This window comes from Mustela nivalis (genome assembly GCF_964662115.1).
Source record: "Mustela nivalis genome assembly, chromosome: 6".
NCBI classification, from domain to species: Eukaryota; Metazoa; Chordata; class Mammalia; order Carnivora; family Mustelidae; genus Mustela; species Mustela nivalis.
Window position 1 is genome coordinate 154,450,545 of NC_139025.1, and position 16,832 is coordinate 154,467,376.

At 62.5% G+C, this 16,832-nt stretch overlaps 1 protein-coding gene across 9 annotated transcripts in view; it reads right to left on the reverse strand.

Moving 5' to 3' along the window:
• Positions 1-16,832, reverse strand: part of ARNT2 (aryl hydrocarbon receptor nuclear translocator 2) — a 140,342-nt gene that overhangs the window by 18,633 nt on the left and 104,877 nt on the right. For all 9 annotated transcript variants that reach the window (XM_082736728.1, XM_082736729.1, XM_082736733.1 and 6 more), the window contains 3 exons: positions 15,457-15,591; positions 13,161-13,235; positions 7,933-8,084 (listed from right to left, as the gene is read on the reverse strand). In XM_082736728.1, the coding sequence (XP_082592854.1) occupies positions 7,933-8,084; positions 13,161-13,235; positions 15,457-15,591 (362 nt within the window). The remainder of the gene's footprint in view (positions 1-7,932; positions 8,085-13,160; positions 13,236-15,456; positions 15,592-16,832) is intronic.

A 16,832-nucleotide genomic window follows, 5' to 3' on the forward strand; every position in this document is an offset into this window, starting at 1 on the left:
CCCGCTGGCCTGCGGACGTGAGTTTACGGAGCCTGGACCTTGCCCGGCACACGGCACACCCCAAGCTGCTCCTTTGGAGACAGAAAGAGCCTCCTTATAGAAAACGGCTACTTTATGTTTCAGATGATGGAAACCGTGCTCCTTCCAAGGGGCAGCGAGCCCGACAGCAGTTCAGAGCCTTAAAATGGGGGGGGGGGGGACAACAGCGTCGCTTCCAACTCTAAACGCCGACAAGAATGAGAGGCGAACGGCGATCAGCCAAGTACTGACCAACGTCACACACCCCCGTGCCCGGGGTCAACGGGGAGGTCGCGAGGGACCGCGAGAGCGTAAACACGCAGGCACGACACAGAGACCAGCTACTCATAGAATCGGCGGGCGCTGGAGCCGCGTCCACCGGTCGGACAGCGAGTAAGTGCGCGTCGGAGCAAAGTCATAGACGCGTCTTCACGACCAGGCGGGTGAACCATGCTGCGCGCGCTGGCCTGGAGCGTTAAGGCCACACCCGCTGGGAAGTGCGCAGCTCACGGCCTTCCTGGCGTCCCCGGCAGGTCCGTGACACGTCCACTCCTTCCGGGAGTCGCCGGCTGCTGGGGCTTCTGCAGGGATGTACCCAGCGGCCGGAGACGAGCAGGGTCTACACGGAGTCGGCGGCGAGAGTGCAGCGACTGTGTGGATGTGTCTGTCAATTCACGGAGCGTGTGCTCCCGGCTGTCCCACGGCCGCTGCTGCGAGGACCGTCGTGGACGCAGGAAGGTACGGTCCGAGCGTGTGGATGAGCTCAGGACAAAATCTGTGCGCTGGGACTACGGCCACGGGCAGCACACGGCCCACGTGGCGAACAAAATTTGGAGAATGTCTCTTCCGTGTTCGCGTGAACTGGCCAGACTTCCCTTATCCGTGTCGCCATGTGTTTCGAAGCCAGAGTGATCTGCGTGGTCCCTTCTGAACACTTGGGAGGTGCGGGTCGTCTCCCCCACGCCCGCCCCATGCTCTGAGCCTGGAGGCAGGGGAGGAACCCCTCAAAGATGCCATCCCTTCTGCTGGGGGCCGGAGGCACAGGGGCTGTGGTGAAGGGCAAGTCTGCCAGCGAGCCCAGAGGTCAAATGCAGGGAGGGCAGGAGCCAGCAGAGGGGGTCCTGTGGGGGGGTCCTGTGGGGGGTCCTGCTCCGGAGGAGGCCATGTGGTCTGGCCAAGGGGAGCTGCTGACTGCAGCAGGCCATCAGGAAGGACACCTCTGTCCTCTGCACACTTACCCCAGGCCCCTGTTCTCAAGGCAACTCTCGCTGGGCTCACACAGAGAGCATGGAGGCCTGGAGAAGTGGGGTGCGCAGAGAAGCCCCAGTGCTCTGAAGAGGGTTTGGGGCAGTGGCCACCTCATGGCATGGAGGACACCCCACCGGGGGGAGGCAGCCCCAGGCGAGCCACGGTGCTGGCCGGCGACGAGACTGGTGGGACATGCGGCCGGCCGGGAGCCTGGCCTCAGCGGCAGCTGTGCTCCTCCCCTGGGACAGGGGAGCCCCCAGACTCTCCCCCCGCTGCCCCCAGCCAGTCCCTCCAGTGGCCGGACAGCTGGAGGCCCAAGGAGAAGGGGCGTACACCATCCTGTCCACAAAGGTTAACAGCGGCTTGCGGACATCCAGGCGCCCTGAGGCTGTGGGAGGTGTAGACGGAGAATGCTAGGCTGTATAGGTCCAGGGGCGGCTGTCCGGATGGCTGACCACTTCTGCTCCCTGAGCAGAGCAAGAGCCGGTCCACAGCACCCACCCAAGACAAGGCCAGTCTCGGCTTCCCCCCTCTGCTGGGGAGCTCACTGCGTCCCGCGGCGGCCGCTCCCTCCTTCGCAGAGCTGGTCGTGAAAATCTGTGCCGCCAACAGCCCGAGTCCACGTCCTGCCACTCCCACCACCAAGAAACACAACATAAGCCAAATTCTGTCCCTGAACTCTTCTCCGGCGGCCAGAGAGAGGACGGTGTGGACACCACTCACCCCCACACTGCACCCTTCACGTGTGGCCCCCCCCAGGAAGACCTCTCAGAAGACGACCTCACTGGGGGACCCCTGACCAGTGTATTTAGATCCAGCCCGGGTGGGCTGCCTGTCCCGGGGAGCCACTGAAACGTCCACACCAGGCTCTGGGTTAGACCCAGAGGAGAGGGCGGGACGTGCAGACCCACGTGGTAGGGGTCCTCAGAGTGTGGACAGGGTCTGGGAGGACAGCGGGCAGGACGTGTGCTGTGGCCGGTGCAGGGAGAACAGGTGGCTTGTCTCCCGCCCTGGGGGCGAGAGCCCCAGGGAAAGGTGAGCCAGAAAACACGGCGCGTTCCCCCAGGCCGTCTGCACCCACACCCGCAACGCCTGGGAACAGGGGCACTGAAAAGGATTTTTAACTGCTATTTCCAAGTATTTTAAAAGAACATAACGATCTGTAGAAAAATCACAACTTTCTCTCTCTCCTTATTCTCACTCCAGGGTTTTACTATTCTGGCTACACCCGGGGCAGCACCCATGTCACTCACTCGCAGGGCCCTGAAGCCTGAAGCCTGAGCACAGAGCTCACGGCTGGCCCCGGCCATACCGTCCTCCGTCCGCAGCCTGCCCATTTCACGGATGCAGAATGTGGGGCGCAGAGTCCTGAACACGTGCCCGGGACACTGCAGGCTACGGACTCCACACTCCATCCCACGACGTAACAAGGACCGTCACCCCACCTCTTCCATTCCGGAGCGGCAGAAGGGAGAGCAGAGCTGTGCTCCGGGGCTTGTGGGACCAGTGAACGCCTCTCTCCTCCGTCTCTCTCCTCCTCCACAACTTTCCCAGAGCCCAGGCTTCAGCCCACCTGTGCTTGTCCAAGGAGCACCGGCCGCTCCTGCCTGTGGCCGAGCCCATGTCCCACCAGGGCACAGATTATCGGGAAATGGGCAAGACCACGGAGTGCGGCTGTGTGCCGGGTGCTCCCATGTAGGTCTGTGCCGCAGGGAGGAAGGGCCCGCACCTCCGCTGTGTGCGAGGGCACCAGCAAGGGCCACGGGCGCGCGGGTGGGAGCTTGCTCTCTGCTCTGTCCCCTTCTGGGCCCGAGGAAGCTCCTTCCAGGGGGAGGTAGGAACCATGGTCTCTGGCATGGCCAGCAGGTCCCCAGGGGTCTGACCGCGCCCCTGTGGTCCGGACACAGCCGCCCCATCCGGCTGACTTTGGTCTCGGTGCCCGTAGTGGCACACCCGCGGAGGAAATGCTGACTCGCAGGCGCCCGTCCTGGGAAGAAGTCTGATGGGCTTCCTTGGACATTTCACGGCAATGGAATAAAAATAAACTTGGGTAGGTCTGCAAATTCCAGGGGGGCGGGGGAGGATGTGGCTGCTCCGGGCTCCACCAACAGCACGTGCGGGGGACCCTGCTGCCCACCTCCCCGTCTGCTGGGGACGGGAGCCGAGGTTCCCACACCAGGGCCGTCAGGCCCGGGCTTTCCGTCAGCGCGGCCTCCCTGCGGCAGAGGTGTCGGGGGCTGGCCGAGGCGGCGGGGACGGCCGACGCTCCCCGGGACAAAGGGTCTTCCTCAGCCTGAGCAAGAGTGCGACCCACCACCACGGTGTCAGACGCAGCAGAGACCGCAGCTCTGGGAGAACCGGGATCTGGCGAGGAGCCCTGAGGCTCCTGAGCCCGACCGACTGGAGTGAGGCTCACTGTGCCTGCCACTGACTGAGCGCCGTCTGCACGCCCACCGGCAGGACCCCGAGTGCCCGTCCTGGGGTTTGGAGTTGATTCTACGGAGGAGTGGCGGGAGCGTGTGTTGGCGACAGCTCCTGGGCCACGTGGGCGGCTCGGTGTGGGCTGGACGGAAGGCAGGGCGAGCTGGTCAGGAAGGGGATGGAGGACGCCCCGGCACAGGGCGGAGGTCTCCGCGGGGCCCTGGGGAAGAGGCAGGGGAGGAGGAGATGGCCCAGAGAGGCTCCCAGACAGAAGCCGTGGGGCCCCGTTCTCTGCCAGGTCGTCTGCCGCAGGTGCCTGGGAGGCTGGGACGGGGGACAAGTCCCAGGCTGGGGCTTGGTGACTGGGAGCGCGGGCCCGTCCCTGGCTAAGGTCTGCGGAGATGAGGAAGGTCACCCGCTCTCACAGCCCACTCCAGGCTCCAGTCTCCTGTAGTCCCCGGGGGCGGGGGTTGCTGCACTGGGTGGGCTCCAGTGAGCACGTGCGGACAGACGGCCGGCGGGGGGCGAGGGACACCACACAACTGGATATAGTGGGGGCCTGAGGAAGTGCGCAGACCAGCACAGAGAGCATCCATGGTCACGAAGACCAACGGTGGCCTTGGAACAAGACCGTCAGGACCTGCCAAGGGAGAGCTTCACAAGCCCCTGAAGACGAGCCGGCACCGGCACCGGCCCGCTGCTACCTCGCGCGTGTGCAGAAGCACCAGCCCCTGCTCAGAGCCCACGCTGTGCCCCCACAAGACAGACTCAGCCCCGAGCACATGCACCGCCCGTACACGGGTGCTGTGAGCAGACAAGACCCCGGGCTGTGCCTCCTGCCCTTCTCCCTCCGATGCCACGGGAGCCAGCGCAGAGGGCACAGAGACCTTCCTCTCGGCAGCCTCGCACACAGGCTAAGCACGGCACACTCCGTTCTCCAGGCGGTTCCTTCCACACACTCCTGCCCGAAGGCAGCATGCCTTTCTCGCCCTGAGCGTGAGCACAGACGGACCTTCCTGTGGCAGTGAGTCTGCCTGCTGCCGGCCGAGCCCAGCCAACACGTGCTGCAGGCCGCGGGCTCGCCTCCTGGTCGTCACTGCCCTCTGCTGCCCGCAGCGCACATCTCCCGCCACCGTCACCAGGAAAAGGTCGCCGTCAGGTCTGAGGGGGCGTTCTCATCCCCTCCAACCCCACGGAGCTGCCCAGAGCAGCTGCCCTGAGACACGGGACACAGCCCGTTGGCCCTGGGCCCCTGCCTCCGAGCTCACAGCAGAGCCTCTGTGGTCCCTGAGGAGGTCCCACCTGTCCTTCTGGGCCCTGGGGCAGCACCACCCATGGGAAGGCGGAATCGGAGGCTGTGGGCGGATGTGCGCCCTCTCTGGCCCTGCGCCCTCACCGCGTGCCTCTGTCCAGGGAACACGGCCCCTCCCTGGTGATGGGCACCCCACGCGTCCTGGAGCCTGCCCCGGGCCCGCGTCCTCCTGAGGGGCTCTGGGAGCACCCAGATGGTTGACGCCCGTACAAACATGGGCCTCAATGAGGAACGGTGGAAAGTAGAACAGAAATAAAAGCCCAGGAAGGGGGGCTTCACCTGCCCTCTGACCCAAATCAAGAGGACTCTGCCGGATGCCTGGCTAGGATCGGGTCTGAACCCCACGAGGCCCAGATGTGCTGCAGAGCTGACTCGTGCCCGGGCCAGCCTCGGGTCTGAGAGCAGGGTGAGGGCTGTCCCCACGATGCCGTGGGACAACTCTCATCACCTAGGGGGGACAGCCCTCGGCCCCCACAAGCCAGGTAGCAGGCACCCGGCAGCACACAGGTGTGAGGGGACGAGAGGCAGCAGGGTAGTGGGTGACGAGGCTGCATCAGAGACCAGGCGGCTCTCCCTGACGCCCCCAGCCAGTAAGCTGACATGAGAATGAAGGTTCTAGAACTGCGTCCAGGGCCCCGTGTACTAGACAGGCTTGCCTGTCTGCACGACCGACGGTGGCAGCTGATGTGGCTGCAGAGGGACCAGGACAGACCGTACCAGCGACAACGTGAGCAGACACTGACCGAGCCAAGCTGGTGTCCTCCCCCCGGGGCTCCCACTGCCCCCACCAGCTGCCCCCAGGCCGGGAGCACACGGTCACCTCAGCCCTGAGACCCTGGGGGGAGACGGGCCCGGGGCTGCAGCTGCCTCTCCACTCTCTCAGCAAGGACCCTCCTCCCCACATGGAGAAGGCTGGGGAGTGACAGACCCTGGTCATACCGAGTTTACCACGTCGCTGCAGGACCCTCTCGGACACGGGGGAAACGCAGCCTGATCCGTGGCTGCCGCGCACACCCGCTCTTCCTACAGCCCGGAGCGGCGCGGCTGGAAGACGGAGAAGAGCCACGGAGCCAGGCGGGCCACGGCAGGAGGAGCAGAGGGACACGAGGGGGTCACCCAGTTTGGGGGAATGAACAGTGATGATCTGCCCGATCACTATGGCCACTGGGAAAGCGAGTGAGCAGATTGGGGGCCAAGGCCAGGCTGTGAGGGGGACAAGGGGATGGGGCCCCAACCGAGGGCTGGCAAGGCCGGCTGGCAGAGAGAGCCTGGGGGGCCGGGGAGACCCGGAGCTCCCCGTTCGGGAAGCCGGAGCCGGAGCCGGAGCCGAGTCTCAGGAGGAGCCCGTGGCAGGGCCTGGAGAGGAGCGTGGCCCACAGGAAAGGGAGGATGTGCTGGGAGGGCCCGATCGGCTCCGGGGACCCTCATTCCTGCCACCAGGAGGAGGCAGGACGATCTGCGCGGAGCCTGAAGAAGCAAGTGCCCCTCCAGAGCCTACAGCGGGTAGGGGTGGCCCGGGAGGAGCGAACTGGGACACGGTGGCAGGCGCTACTCTGCGCACCGACACGGTTCCAGTCAGCCGCGGCCAGCCCCACACGCCAGGTCCAGCCCCGGGCCTGCCACCCCCCCCCCCACGGCTTCACACGCAGCGTCCACATGCAGGACCCGGGCACCAGGCTATTCTCCCCACTTTCCAGACAAGGCACCTGAGCCTCGGACGACACAGCGACCCGTCCAGCGGGGGCCGGCATCAAAACCCAGGACAGCCGTGCCGAGGAGCCTCGCATGAGTGGACCGGACTGTCCAGCTCGGGGCCTTGTGGGCCAGGAGCAGGGCTGAGGCTGAGACACAGGGTGAGACTGCCCGGGGAGGAGGCCAGAGCAGGGGCACCCCTGAGGGGGACGCCCCAATCCAGGCAGCTGAGAGACTCAGTGGGGCCAGAGCCCTGAGCAAGCCGGCAGGTTGTGGTCGCCAACCGGGCACCATCACCGGGACGGCTGTCGGAAGAGGAGAGGAGATGGCAGGGGTGGCATCTGTCAGAGCTTGGCCTGGGAGGACACAGGACAGCAGTGTCACTGACCCACGTGGGCACCGAGGAAGTTTGACGGCAGCTCCTCTCACGCCCGGCACGTGGGGGAGCCCCGACACCAGCTCCGTAGCCTTGGACGTCGTTTTGCCTTTGATCATGCTGGCTCTTTGCCCTTGTGTCCCTCGACAACAAATCACGGGAGGAAGCGTGACCTGCCTGTAGCTGGGAGCCTGACCTCCGGCCTCACGGCCGCCCCACGAAAGCGCTGCCACACCCCTTTGCACAGACAGGACAGTGAGCTCTGAGAGGTGACCCGACACAACTCCGGGTCACAGGAAGCGGGGTCGAGCCTGGAGCCCGGGCTCTGGGCAAACATGCGGGCACACGGGGGGAAGCGGTGAGCTGGCACCACGGGGCCTGGAGCCGGAGGAACGTGTGGATGACTGAGCGGCAGGGGGCCTGTGTGTCCCTATGTTGCCACCCCCCAGACCCTGGGGCTGCTGCAGCCCCAGCCTCACTCCCTGGCCCTGCTTCCAAAGGGCCAAGAAATCAGGCCCTCGCAGCAGGGATGCCTGTAGCCGGAGGGCACCTGGCTCGGCCATGCCAGGCCCTGTGTGCCGGGGGCCCAGCCAGGCCCAGCAAGCAGGACACCTGCATCGAGGCTGGGGGGTGGGGCAGCCATGGGGGCCGTCCCTCGGGCTTGGGAAGCAGGGGCAGGAGCGTGGCAAGGCAAGGGAGGGGAAGCTGTGACGCGGCCCACAGCCCCCCTCAGCCCCAGGCCTGCTCTGCAGGTCCCGCGGGGGCCACCGGCTGTGGGGGCGCCGGAGCCCATGCGGAGAGGGAGCTCCAGCCCCGGACTCAGGAAAGGCGCCCAGACCTGGCCGGGGGCACGGCAAGCACGTACTTGATGTTGGTGTTGGTGCAGATGACGTACTCCATCTCGTCGGAGTAGGGGTTCTGGAACGTGAAGCTGCTGGTGCGAATCAGCATCCACTCGCGCGTCTTGGTGCGCAGCCGGTACATGACCGACAGCACCTGGCCCTTGAGCTTCACCACCTGCGGAGACACCGGTGGGAGGAGGTCAGTGCCCGGAGGCGGGGAAGCCCCTGGGGGCTCAGAACGGGCGCGCGGTGGGGCCGGCAGGACGGGGGCGGGGAACGGGCGCGGCTGGGGCGCTCCTCCATCTCTGCAGCCCGCGCTCTGCCACCAGCTCAGCGACACCCGCCTTGTCCCCGGACCTCTCAGCTTTCTCAAATGGTTCATGACGCTCTATCCGCTGAGTGCCCCCCTCTCTGCCCGGGCGGCGAGGCTGCTCTGGTCTGATTCCAGCAGCGCCCACTCCTCCGCCGCCCACATTAGGTGCGTTGTTACATTGTATCGGGGCACTTGCTGCTTCCTCCCTCTCGTCCATAAGCCCGAGTCTATGCCACAGCAGGGCTTCCAACCTGCTTCCCAACGTCCATCCTTACCGGGGTGTGACTGCTTACAAAGGTTTAATACCAACTCCTAGAGAAAGTAACTAAGCTGCCCGAGATCAGACAACGCTGCTGGGGAAGCTGGGAAGGAACCAAGGTCTTGCTTCCAAACTACAGTGTGTTTTGCCTGCCCTGTTCTCCCAGCAGACACACACGATCCAGGCACAAGAAGATGCCGAGCTATGGGTGTGCACAGAGCACCCACAGGGCCAGAAGGCACACTCGGGCGGCAGCTCTCCAGGCTGCAGCAGAAACAGGAGCAGCTACGAATGACTGGCGGGTGGGCAGAGGCTTGGGTGTGAGCAGAGTCCCGGGACAAAGCAAGGCGGCGGGTTTCTCCTCTCCACAGGCCTGTGTTCTCCAGATCCTGGGGTTGCTCAGGACAGAGAAGGCTCTGGGCTTGGGGCACCTGGGCTGACTGACCATGAGTCCAAAGTGTGATCAGAGATAAGAACAGGGCCCTGGCCGCAGGGTCAGGGAGGGCCCATCTCTCCTCCTTAACTCCATGACTTGTAGTTTATTTCCGGCTGAATATCTGTGGACAGCCTAGGGACAGGGACAGGGAGAGACCTCTTGGTCACCTGAGTCCTGTCCCCCTCCCCATGCCCTCAGCCCCAAGCTCGGCATGAAGGAGACCCATGGAGCACCGTTTCTGAATTCTCGACAGGGCTTCTGGCCCCGTGAGCAGGGCTGACGCAGCCTGGGCGCCCACCCTCTTTCGGCAGCGCCTCTGGGGAAACCAGACGGAATGAAACCTGGAGCTTGGACTCCCTGGCGGAGAGCCAGAGTGATAAGGAAACCAGACCAGCGCCCAGAGGGACGCACACACTGGGTGAGGCGAGGCCCGGAGGCCAGTGGCCACGCCTGGAGGCAGGGGTGCGGTCGCAGCAGGAAGCTGGCCCTTTCCTCCCAGGACCCCTGCTCCAGGCCACATGCCCCTGAGGTCACCATTTCTGAGGGGGTCCCGTGGGACAAGACACAGGGAAAACCGGTGGTCACCTTGCTCCCTCTGAGACCTGTGTCCTTGGGCTCCCTGAAGATGCCGCACACAAGCATCTGTCCTCATGGGACACTTGAGACCGTGGGGACCCTTAGCTTCCAAGCGGCAGACACTTGCCAAGACGCCGTCTGTGCACGAAGCTGGGCCCTCGGGCGGGAGAAGGAGCAGCGGGAGGGAGCAGCAGCCCCGCACCCTGCCAGGGCCCGGTTCCCGCTCAGCGTGTGACCCAGGTCACCTCGTGTGGGCCTCCCTAGGGCACTGTGCGCGTCTGGCATCTGAGCCCTGATGGAGTTAAATGTGCCGCCAAGGCCTCCTGACTAAGCTGTGCCCGAGGCAGGACCGGGATCTGAATCGCCAGACCCCACGGCCCACCATCTCCAGGAGCACCTTTGGCCGAAGAGGAGCCCAGACACAGCAGGCCGAGCCCCAGCTCAGAGCCACACCATCAATAGGACACCACGGGGTCTGGAGAGGGTTCCTCACGGAGGGGGCAGAAGTCCCCGGAGGGCTCGATGTGGGGACGTGGTCAGCGAGTGAGGCACCCTGGCAGGAGGCACACATTCTGTGCGCGGGAGCCGGGGGCGTGCGGAGGCCGGAGGCTGGGGAGGGGCGGGGCCGCACCCGGGTCCCTCCATCGTGCCCTCCTGGGTCTGGGTCTGGCTGGGTCCCACCCTTCCACGTGGCTGCCAAAAGATATTAAGCCGGCAAGGGTCCGAGAGTGAGCCAAGGGCATACTCGTGTCCCCCGCCTGGGCACAGGCCACCCCACCCAATCCAAATTCCGCAGGAACTTGACGGCACTCTGAGGGTCTCACGTCCGGGCCACGCAAATGCTCTGGTTTCAATCCAGAGAGTTCCAAGGCGGACTCCGGGTTGACACAGCTCCTTCGGCGCTTCTGCAAAAACAAGCCACTTCCCTCTATCAACATTCGTCTTCCAGTGGCTGGGGCCCAAAGAACACAGACGAGGGGCTGAGGCTGGTGCTCCAGGATGTGTCTGTGGCCGCCTGGCCCCTGCCCGCTGAGCGCTGTGACCACGGGGCCCCCGGCTCTTAGGCGCGGCTCCGGCTCCATGTCCCGCCTGCCGTGGGCTGGCTGCGCCCTGGGGTGAGAGGTCTGTGAGCCGGTGCCACGAGATCGGGGGTAACGTTCCTCCTGTTTCTGTCCAGAACCACCCAGCTTCTGCTGGTGTCGCTGTGCGGTCCGACGGAGAGGCCTGTGTGCACGGCGACAGAACATGCTAGAAGCGGGCGCAGCTCCGGCCCTCGCTCTGTTAATGCCCTGCTGAGGGTCTCTGGGCAGGTGACTGAAACTCTCTGCATCCCACCGTCCACCGTGAAGAGTGGGGCTGACGACGGATGGTGAGCGCAGAGGACCACCTGAGACCGTGTGGACCAGAGTTCTGCCTGGTCGCTGGCCGCGGAAGGACGCTCATTGCCAGAGCTTCGTTCCCACAGACCCAGGAGAGGGAAGCCGACCCAGGCCACCACGTAGTAAAATCTCCACGCACTGGCAAAGATGAGGCATGAAGGACGCACTCTGGCCGTGCTTCACGGTTCTCTGTTCACAATGTTCCAGAATGAAAGTCGCCGTCCACTTAGACTGCGTTATCCCGGGCCGCTCACCCACGAGCACATGCGGCAGTGGGCATCAGACGTGGGACCTGTCCGCAGGGAGCTGATGTGTCAGTAGACAGGATGGGGGGAAAGGGAAATCAGCGGAGAAACAATTACCAGCTGGAGCTGTTCTGTAGGGAGAACAGGAGGCTGAGAAGGTGGGTGGGGGCTTTCTTCACTAGCATGGCCATTGACGGCAACTCTGAGAGGGCTGGAGTTAAAACCTGATCAATAAGAAGACATCGGTCCTGGGAAGAGTGGGGGGACCACACTCTTTGCACAGAGGAACATGTGCAAAGGCCCCGAGGTGGGAAATAGCATGATGTGCTCAAGGCCCCAGAAGACCCACGTGACCATGAGCCATGAACGAGTGTGGGTAACACACGTGCAGCAAGGGTCACCTTGGACTGGCAGCCGTGGTACAAAGCTTGGATCAGATTCCAGGGGCACTGGGAAGCCGTGGGCACGTTTACGCAAAGATGTGGCAGAGCTGAATTTGTGTCTCCCAAATCACGTGGGGTGGGCAGGAGCCAAGTAGGGAGCCCGGCAAGGACACCGCCGCGCTGTTGAAGATGAGAGGGGGGCGGCCTGGACAAGGTTGGTGGGAAGGAGCACAGGGAGAAGGGGCCGGCAGCACATGCCTTTTGGGGGGAAGAGGACGTGAGGGCTGCACGGGGGCAGCAAGACCAGAGGAGGGGGGCCAACTGGGTCTCAGCTCTGGGCCTGCGGAAGTCGGGGGTACGGGGGGCACGAGGGGGGCATGGGGGGAGCCGGGAGGCATGGACGGGACGGGCAAGCCTCTGGAGGCCGCGGGTGCTCGGAGCAGGTGTGGCAGGAGCGGAACGCCAGTGCTCGTCTGTGCTGTACCCGGAGAAGGGGAGAGAAGGCAGGCAAGGACCGAGCCCAAGGGGCAGGCGGGGGCTCCGAGACCCCCGACACGGGGCGTGAATGGAGCAGCAGAGGTCGAGGAGAGCTGCCAGCGAGGGCCTGTCCCATCAGACGCCTGAGAGACTGTCAGCCCCTCCTAGAACCCATCTCCAAGGCCCGCGTCCTAGAACACAGCCGAGTCCTCTCTTTCCTGGGCTCCTGTGAGCCCCCCAAGGTCTCAGAGGAGGAACTCGTTCTCTGCCGTCACGGCCGAGCGTGGGCCCAGGAGGCGACAGGCCCTCAGACTCCCGGTCCTCACGCGCCCACTGTGTGGTCTTAGGCACTCCTACGTCCCCGAGGCTCCGCTTTCTCTCCTGAGATGCAGTGGCAACGTGCCCCCCCCCCCCCAGGACAAGCCCGCGGGACGCACACAGGTGTCTGTGGGGCACAAGCACAACAGAGCATGTGCTCAGCGCTGGGCATCACGGTGGAGACAGGGTGACACTGAACGACTCAGTGACAGGCAGCCTCCCTCCCAGCTCCCCTTCGCTGTCCGCGCCGAGTGCCACCAAGCCTACAGGGGTCACCTCAGGCTGCGCCCCCACCTGTCCTCTCCTCCCTGGACCGTCCCCAGCTCCCCACGGCGCCTCTGTTCCCGGGGTTCCCACACCTGCTCCCCGTGTACCCGCGCTGTCTCTCAGACCCACTGCTCAGCTCACGGTCCTCGGCGGAGCCCTCCCGGAAACGACGAGGGGAGAGCGTCTGCCCCTCCGGGGGGCTCAGCAGCCTCTACCCTGGGCCCCCCCACGACCGGTGGCAAGTGTCACTCCAGACCAAGGGGCTACATGCGAGTCCCCAATAGGCCACATTCTTCCGCCTCTCTGGGGGCCGGCCACCCATCCGGAGTGCTCTGTCAGGGGCGGGCTCCTCCTGTCCCCGGTTCCCTCCCCTGGGAGACCCTCCCTGCTTCCTCCCCACACCCCTCCCCATCATCTGCCCTTTGGACACAGGCACAGCTTCCCAGTGGGTCCCCCCTCCCCCTCAACTGGGAGTCCTGGCAGTCAGGCCCCTGACCGAAGCCTCGGGTAGCCCCCTGCAGCCTGCCTGGTGTGTCCCCCTGGCCACCTGCCCGGGCCCCCCGGTGCCGCAGTAGCCGTCGGCAAGCGCTGGCGGTACCTGCTGAAAGCTCTCGCGCAGGTGGCTCTGGTCCTCGGAGTGGCAGAATTCCAGAATGTCCTTCCCTAGAAGATCCTGAAGAAAGAGACAAGCCACGAGACGCCGTGATTCCCTTGGCGGATGCATTGCCATTGGACGGCCGCGTCCTTGGACCCCCTTCGCCCCACGTCCCTCGGTCCCCCAGCGCGCAGGATGTCCCTGGGGCAGTGAGGGGCTGGCTTCGATGCCCGCCTGCCGTCCTGGGCGCTCCCGCCCACTCTGATCTCGCCAGGGCCCTGGACCAGCACCGCCGGAGGGTGATTTCGTTTCCATTTGCCTTCGAGAGGCAAACCGCAACAAACATACTATAATAAACACAAGAACGCAAACACTAGCACGAGGACAGACAGGCCTGCAGTTGCTGAAATGCGGCCACGGACGCTCTCAGGGACGGACAGGTGCTGGGACCCCACGGTAACCGCACTGACCGTCACCCGCTTCTTACTCAGAGCACCTGGCACGAGCCCAGGACAAAAACCAGCCAGACTCAGATAAACCGTCGCAGGGCTCCACGCGGGGGACGGGAAAGGGGTCCCGTGGATGAGTCTCAGGCAGCCAAGGAGAAAAATGACCTTGTTGGCCAGAACCCAAACCCCCGACAGCTTCCACGGGGGTGGACACGGACGTGGGCAGCAGGTCTTGTCTGCGCGCCAAGGAGCGTCTCGACGCTCGGGGGTGCTGCTGCATAAACAAATCTGGAAGCAGCACCGGCCGAGGCGACGGCGACTTTGGAACCCGTGTCCCCCTCACTCCTTCCAACAATCTCAAGTTTGCATCAAACTCGAGATGTACAATTACTCGCAGGGTTCCCTATTTCAAGTTGGACTGTCTCTAGGTCTCTTCTTTATTGAAAGTTTATTTATTTAAGTAGTCTCTAACCCAACACGGGGCTTGAACTCACCACCCTGACATCAAGGGCTGCACACTCTTCGGACAGAGCCAGCAGGGCACCCCTGGACTGTTTCTAGCTCTCAGATAATACGTGTGCTTGAAGTGCCCACGTCAGCGTGTCCCAGCTTTGCTCCTCAGAACAGAGATCTTTTCCTTCCTTTCTTTCTTTTTTTAAAGGTTTTATTTATTTTTATTTATTTTTATTTTGGGAGAAATTTGAATCTATGTAAAAGCTGTGAAAAACCCTGAATATCCCATCCCTAGATGATCACCTCTGCATTTTCCTATCTTTCGGATGTGTGTGAATAAGAATATATATAAATGAAAGCCATGGAACTGTACACAAATGAAAAATCTTTCGTATCTACAGACACACTGAAACATCTCTTTCTGAATCATTTGGAAGAAGGACACCTGTCTCCAAAGTGTATCTCAAAATAAGAACATCCTCCAAAACCTTAACATTCCATATGACACCTAAAAAAAAAAATCAATAATTGTTCGATTCAATCACCCAATATTCCACACATATTAACCTTCCTTCGATTATCTCCCAAATGTCCCCTCTGGCTACCTGTCCTCAGCCCCGGGGCCTGCTGAAAGCTCTCACAACACGTATGGTGATGTTCTCTGTGGTTTATTGTTTTTTTTAAGATTTTAGGTTTTTATCTGACAGAGAGAGAGAGTGAGTGCGTGCGCACACACGGCAGGGGGAGTGGAAGGCAGAGGGAGAGGCAGATTCCCCACCCAGCAGAGAGTCCGACGTGGGACTTGATCCCAGGACCCTGAGATCATGACAGCCGAAGGCAGAAGCTTAACCCACTGAGCCACCCGGATGCACTTCTCTTTGGTTTATTTTAATTTAGATTAATTTCTCCTGCCTTCTGGTGTTTCTTATGATGCTGACTTTAAAAAAAAAAGAAAAAGGTCCGGAACAGAGATCTGAAACTATACCCCTATAGACACAAGTTCCAAACACATGTGAGAAACAAGGGATTAGGCAAAAATGAGTGAACATCTTTCAAGACGTTTCAGAGCCCTTCACATTAATCTCGTTTTTGAGGTTTGCAAGAAGGAGATGTCCCGTCTGCTGTTCATCTAAGTTCAGCGATTCCCACGGAGCATCTTAACTCTGGTTTGTGAACAACCAGAGAGACAGGAGGAAAGGTTAGGAGAAAACGGAGGAGTTGATGGTAAGAGTTAACGCCTTTCTTGCCTTGGAAGGACAGAGCTGTCTCCAGGCAGCAAGCTGGATTTTTACACCGTGTGCCGTCCGCTGTCACCCGCTGGCTCTCACAAATGAGACAAGTGCATCCCAAGTGAAGCTAAACCTCTAGCCGACTGCCATGGGCTGAGAACCGCCTACCTGGGGTTGGTAGCCGATTACGCTGATGCATCTCGGGTCCACGAACGTGATGATCCCGTCGGAGTTATGCCGAGATAAGAACTCCGTGGGCACTGACATCCCAGTCATGTCCATGCACACGGGAGAGCTGGTCACCTGGAGAGGAGACAGCCACACTGAGATGCTTCTGATGGGGACAGAGACGGGGGGCACGAGAGAGGATGGGAAGAGTCCACGTGGCGTCTATGTCACAGATCCGAGCCCCAGTGTTCAAAGCGCACTGGCCACACCTCCCACTAACGGCCACCATGCGCTGCCTTGCACTGCTGGGGGCCCGTGTCCTTATTAGGCAGTGGGAATCCCGAACCGTGTATCTCAGAGGGTGGGGCGAGATTCTGCACACCAAACCCCGGCACAACGCCTGGCACGTTGCAGGTGCTTGGGGACGCTAACACCCTTCCCTCCTCCCACTGTCCCCTTACTGAGGAGCCTGAGGAACTGGTCAACGAAATCGCAAAGCAGACATTTGCAGAACGAATGCACTTCACCCACCTGTATGGAATAAGCCATGCTTATCACATGCTCATGAAACCTCTTATTCATTTGTCTGAGGGTGGAAGGAACTAGGACCCAAAAGCACGACAGGCTAGCGTGCTCTGGGCACACACCACCGGCAGGGGAAGGGCTGGCGGGGCCACAGGGCAAACGAGGAGGGGTCCAGCCCACTGAGTGGCTACTGTGTGCGCCAGACACCGAGCCCGTGGGCTATACCAACATGATGCGGCACATTTCATTTTCACGAGATTAAAAAGCCACGTTTCCCACGTGGCTTTTGAGAGGAGAGCTTCCAGGGAAGGGGCACACCCTCCGCTAAGAAGACAGGCTATAAGGAAGGAAAGCCAACGGGTGAGCTCATTGCAGGAAGTGCAGGGAAGAGGGAACGACTGATTTTGACGACGTGGATAAAGGCGTCCCCCCAGCGAGACCTTGGAGGAGGCATAAATATGAGTGAAGGGTGGGGTGGGGGGAAGAAAGGGAACAGGGAACAGCAGACAGCTGAAACAGCCCGCAGGGCCCACAGGCGGGGGAGGAGCCTGTGGGTCTGCGGAAAAGGCTTACAGGAACGTGGGAATCAAGCACGAGGGGGACGGGAGGGATGAGCAAGGTGATCAGCCCACTGCCCTGGGAGCAGAGGCTGACTCTGCTGTGGCCGGCACCCGAGCGGGAATGGACTGAGTGGGGCCCTCTGTATAGCAAGGACTCCGTGGTTCACCACCTGTTTCCCTGTGCTCTCCCAGATCCAGCCTCACCCCTGTGCAGACAGGGACCAGAAGCCAGAGAACGCTGGGCACCCGGGGGTCAGAGTGGGCAGAGCCACATGCACCTGCTCCCTGGAA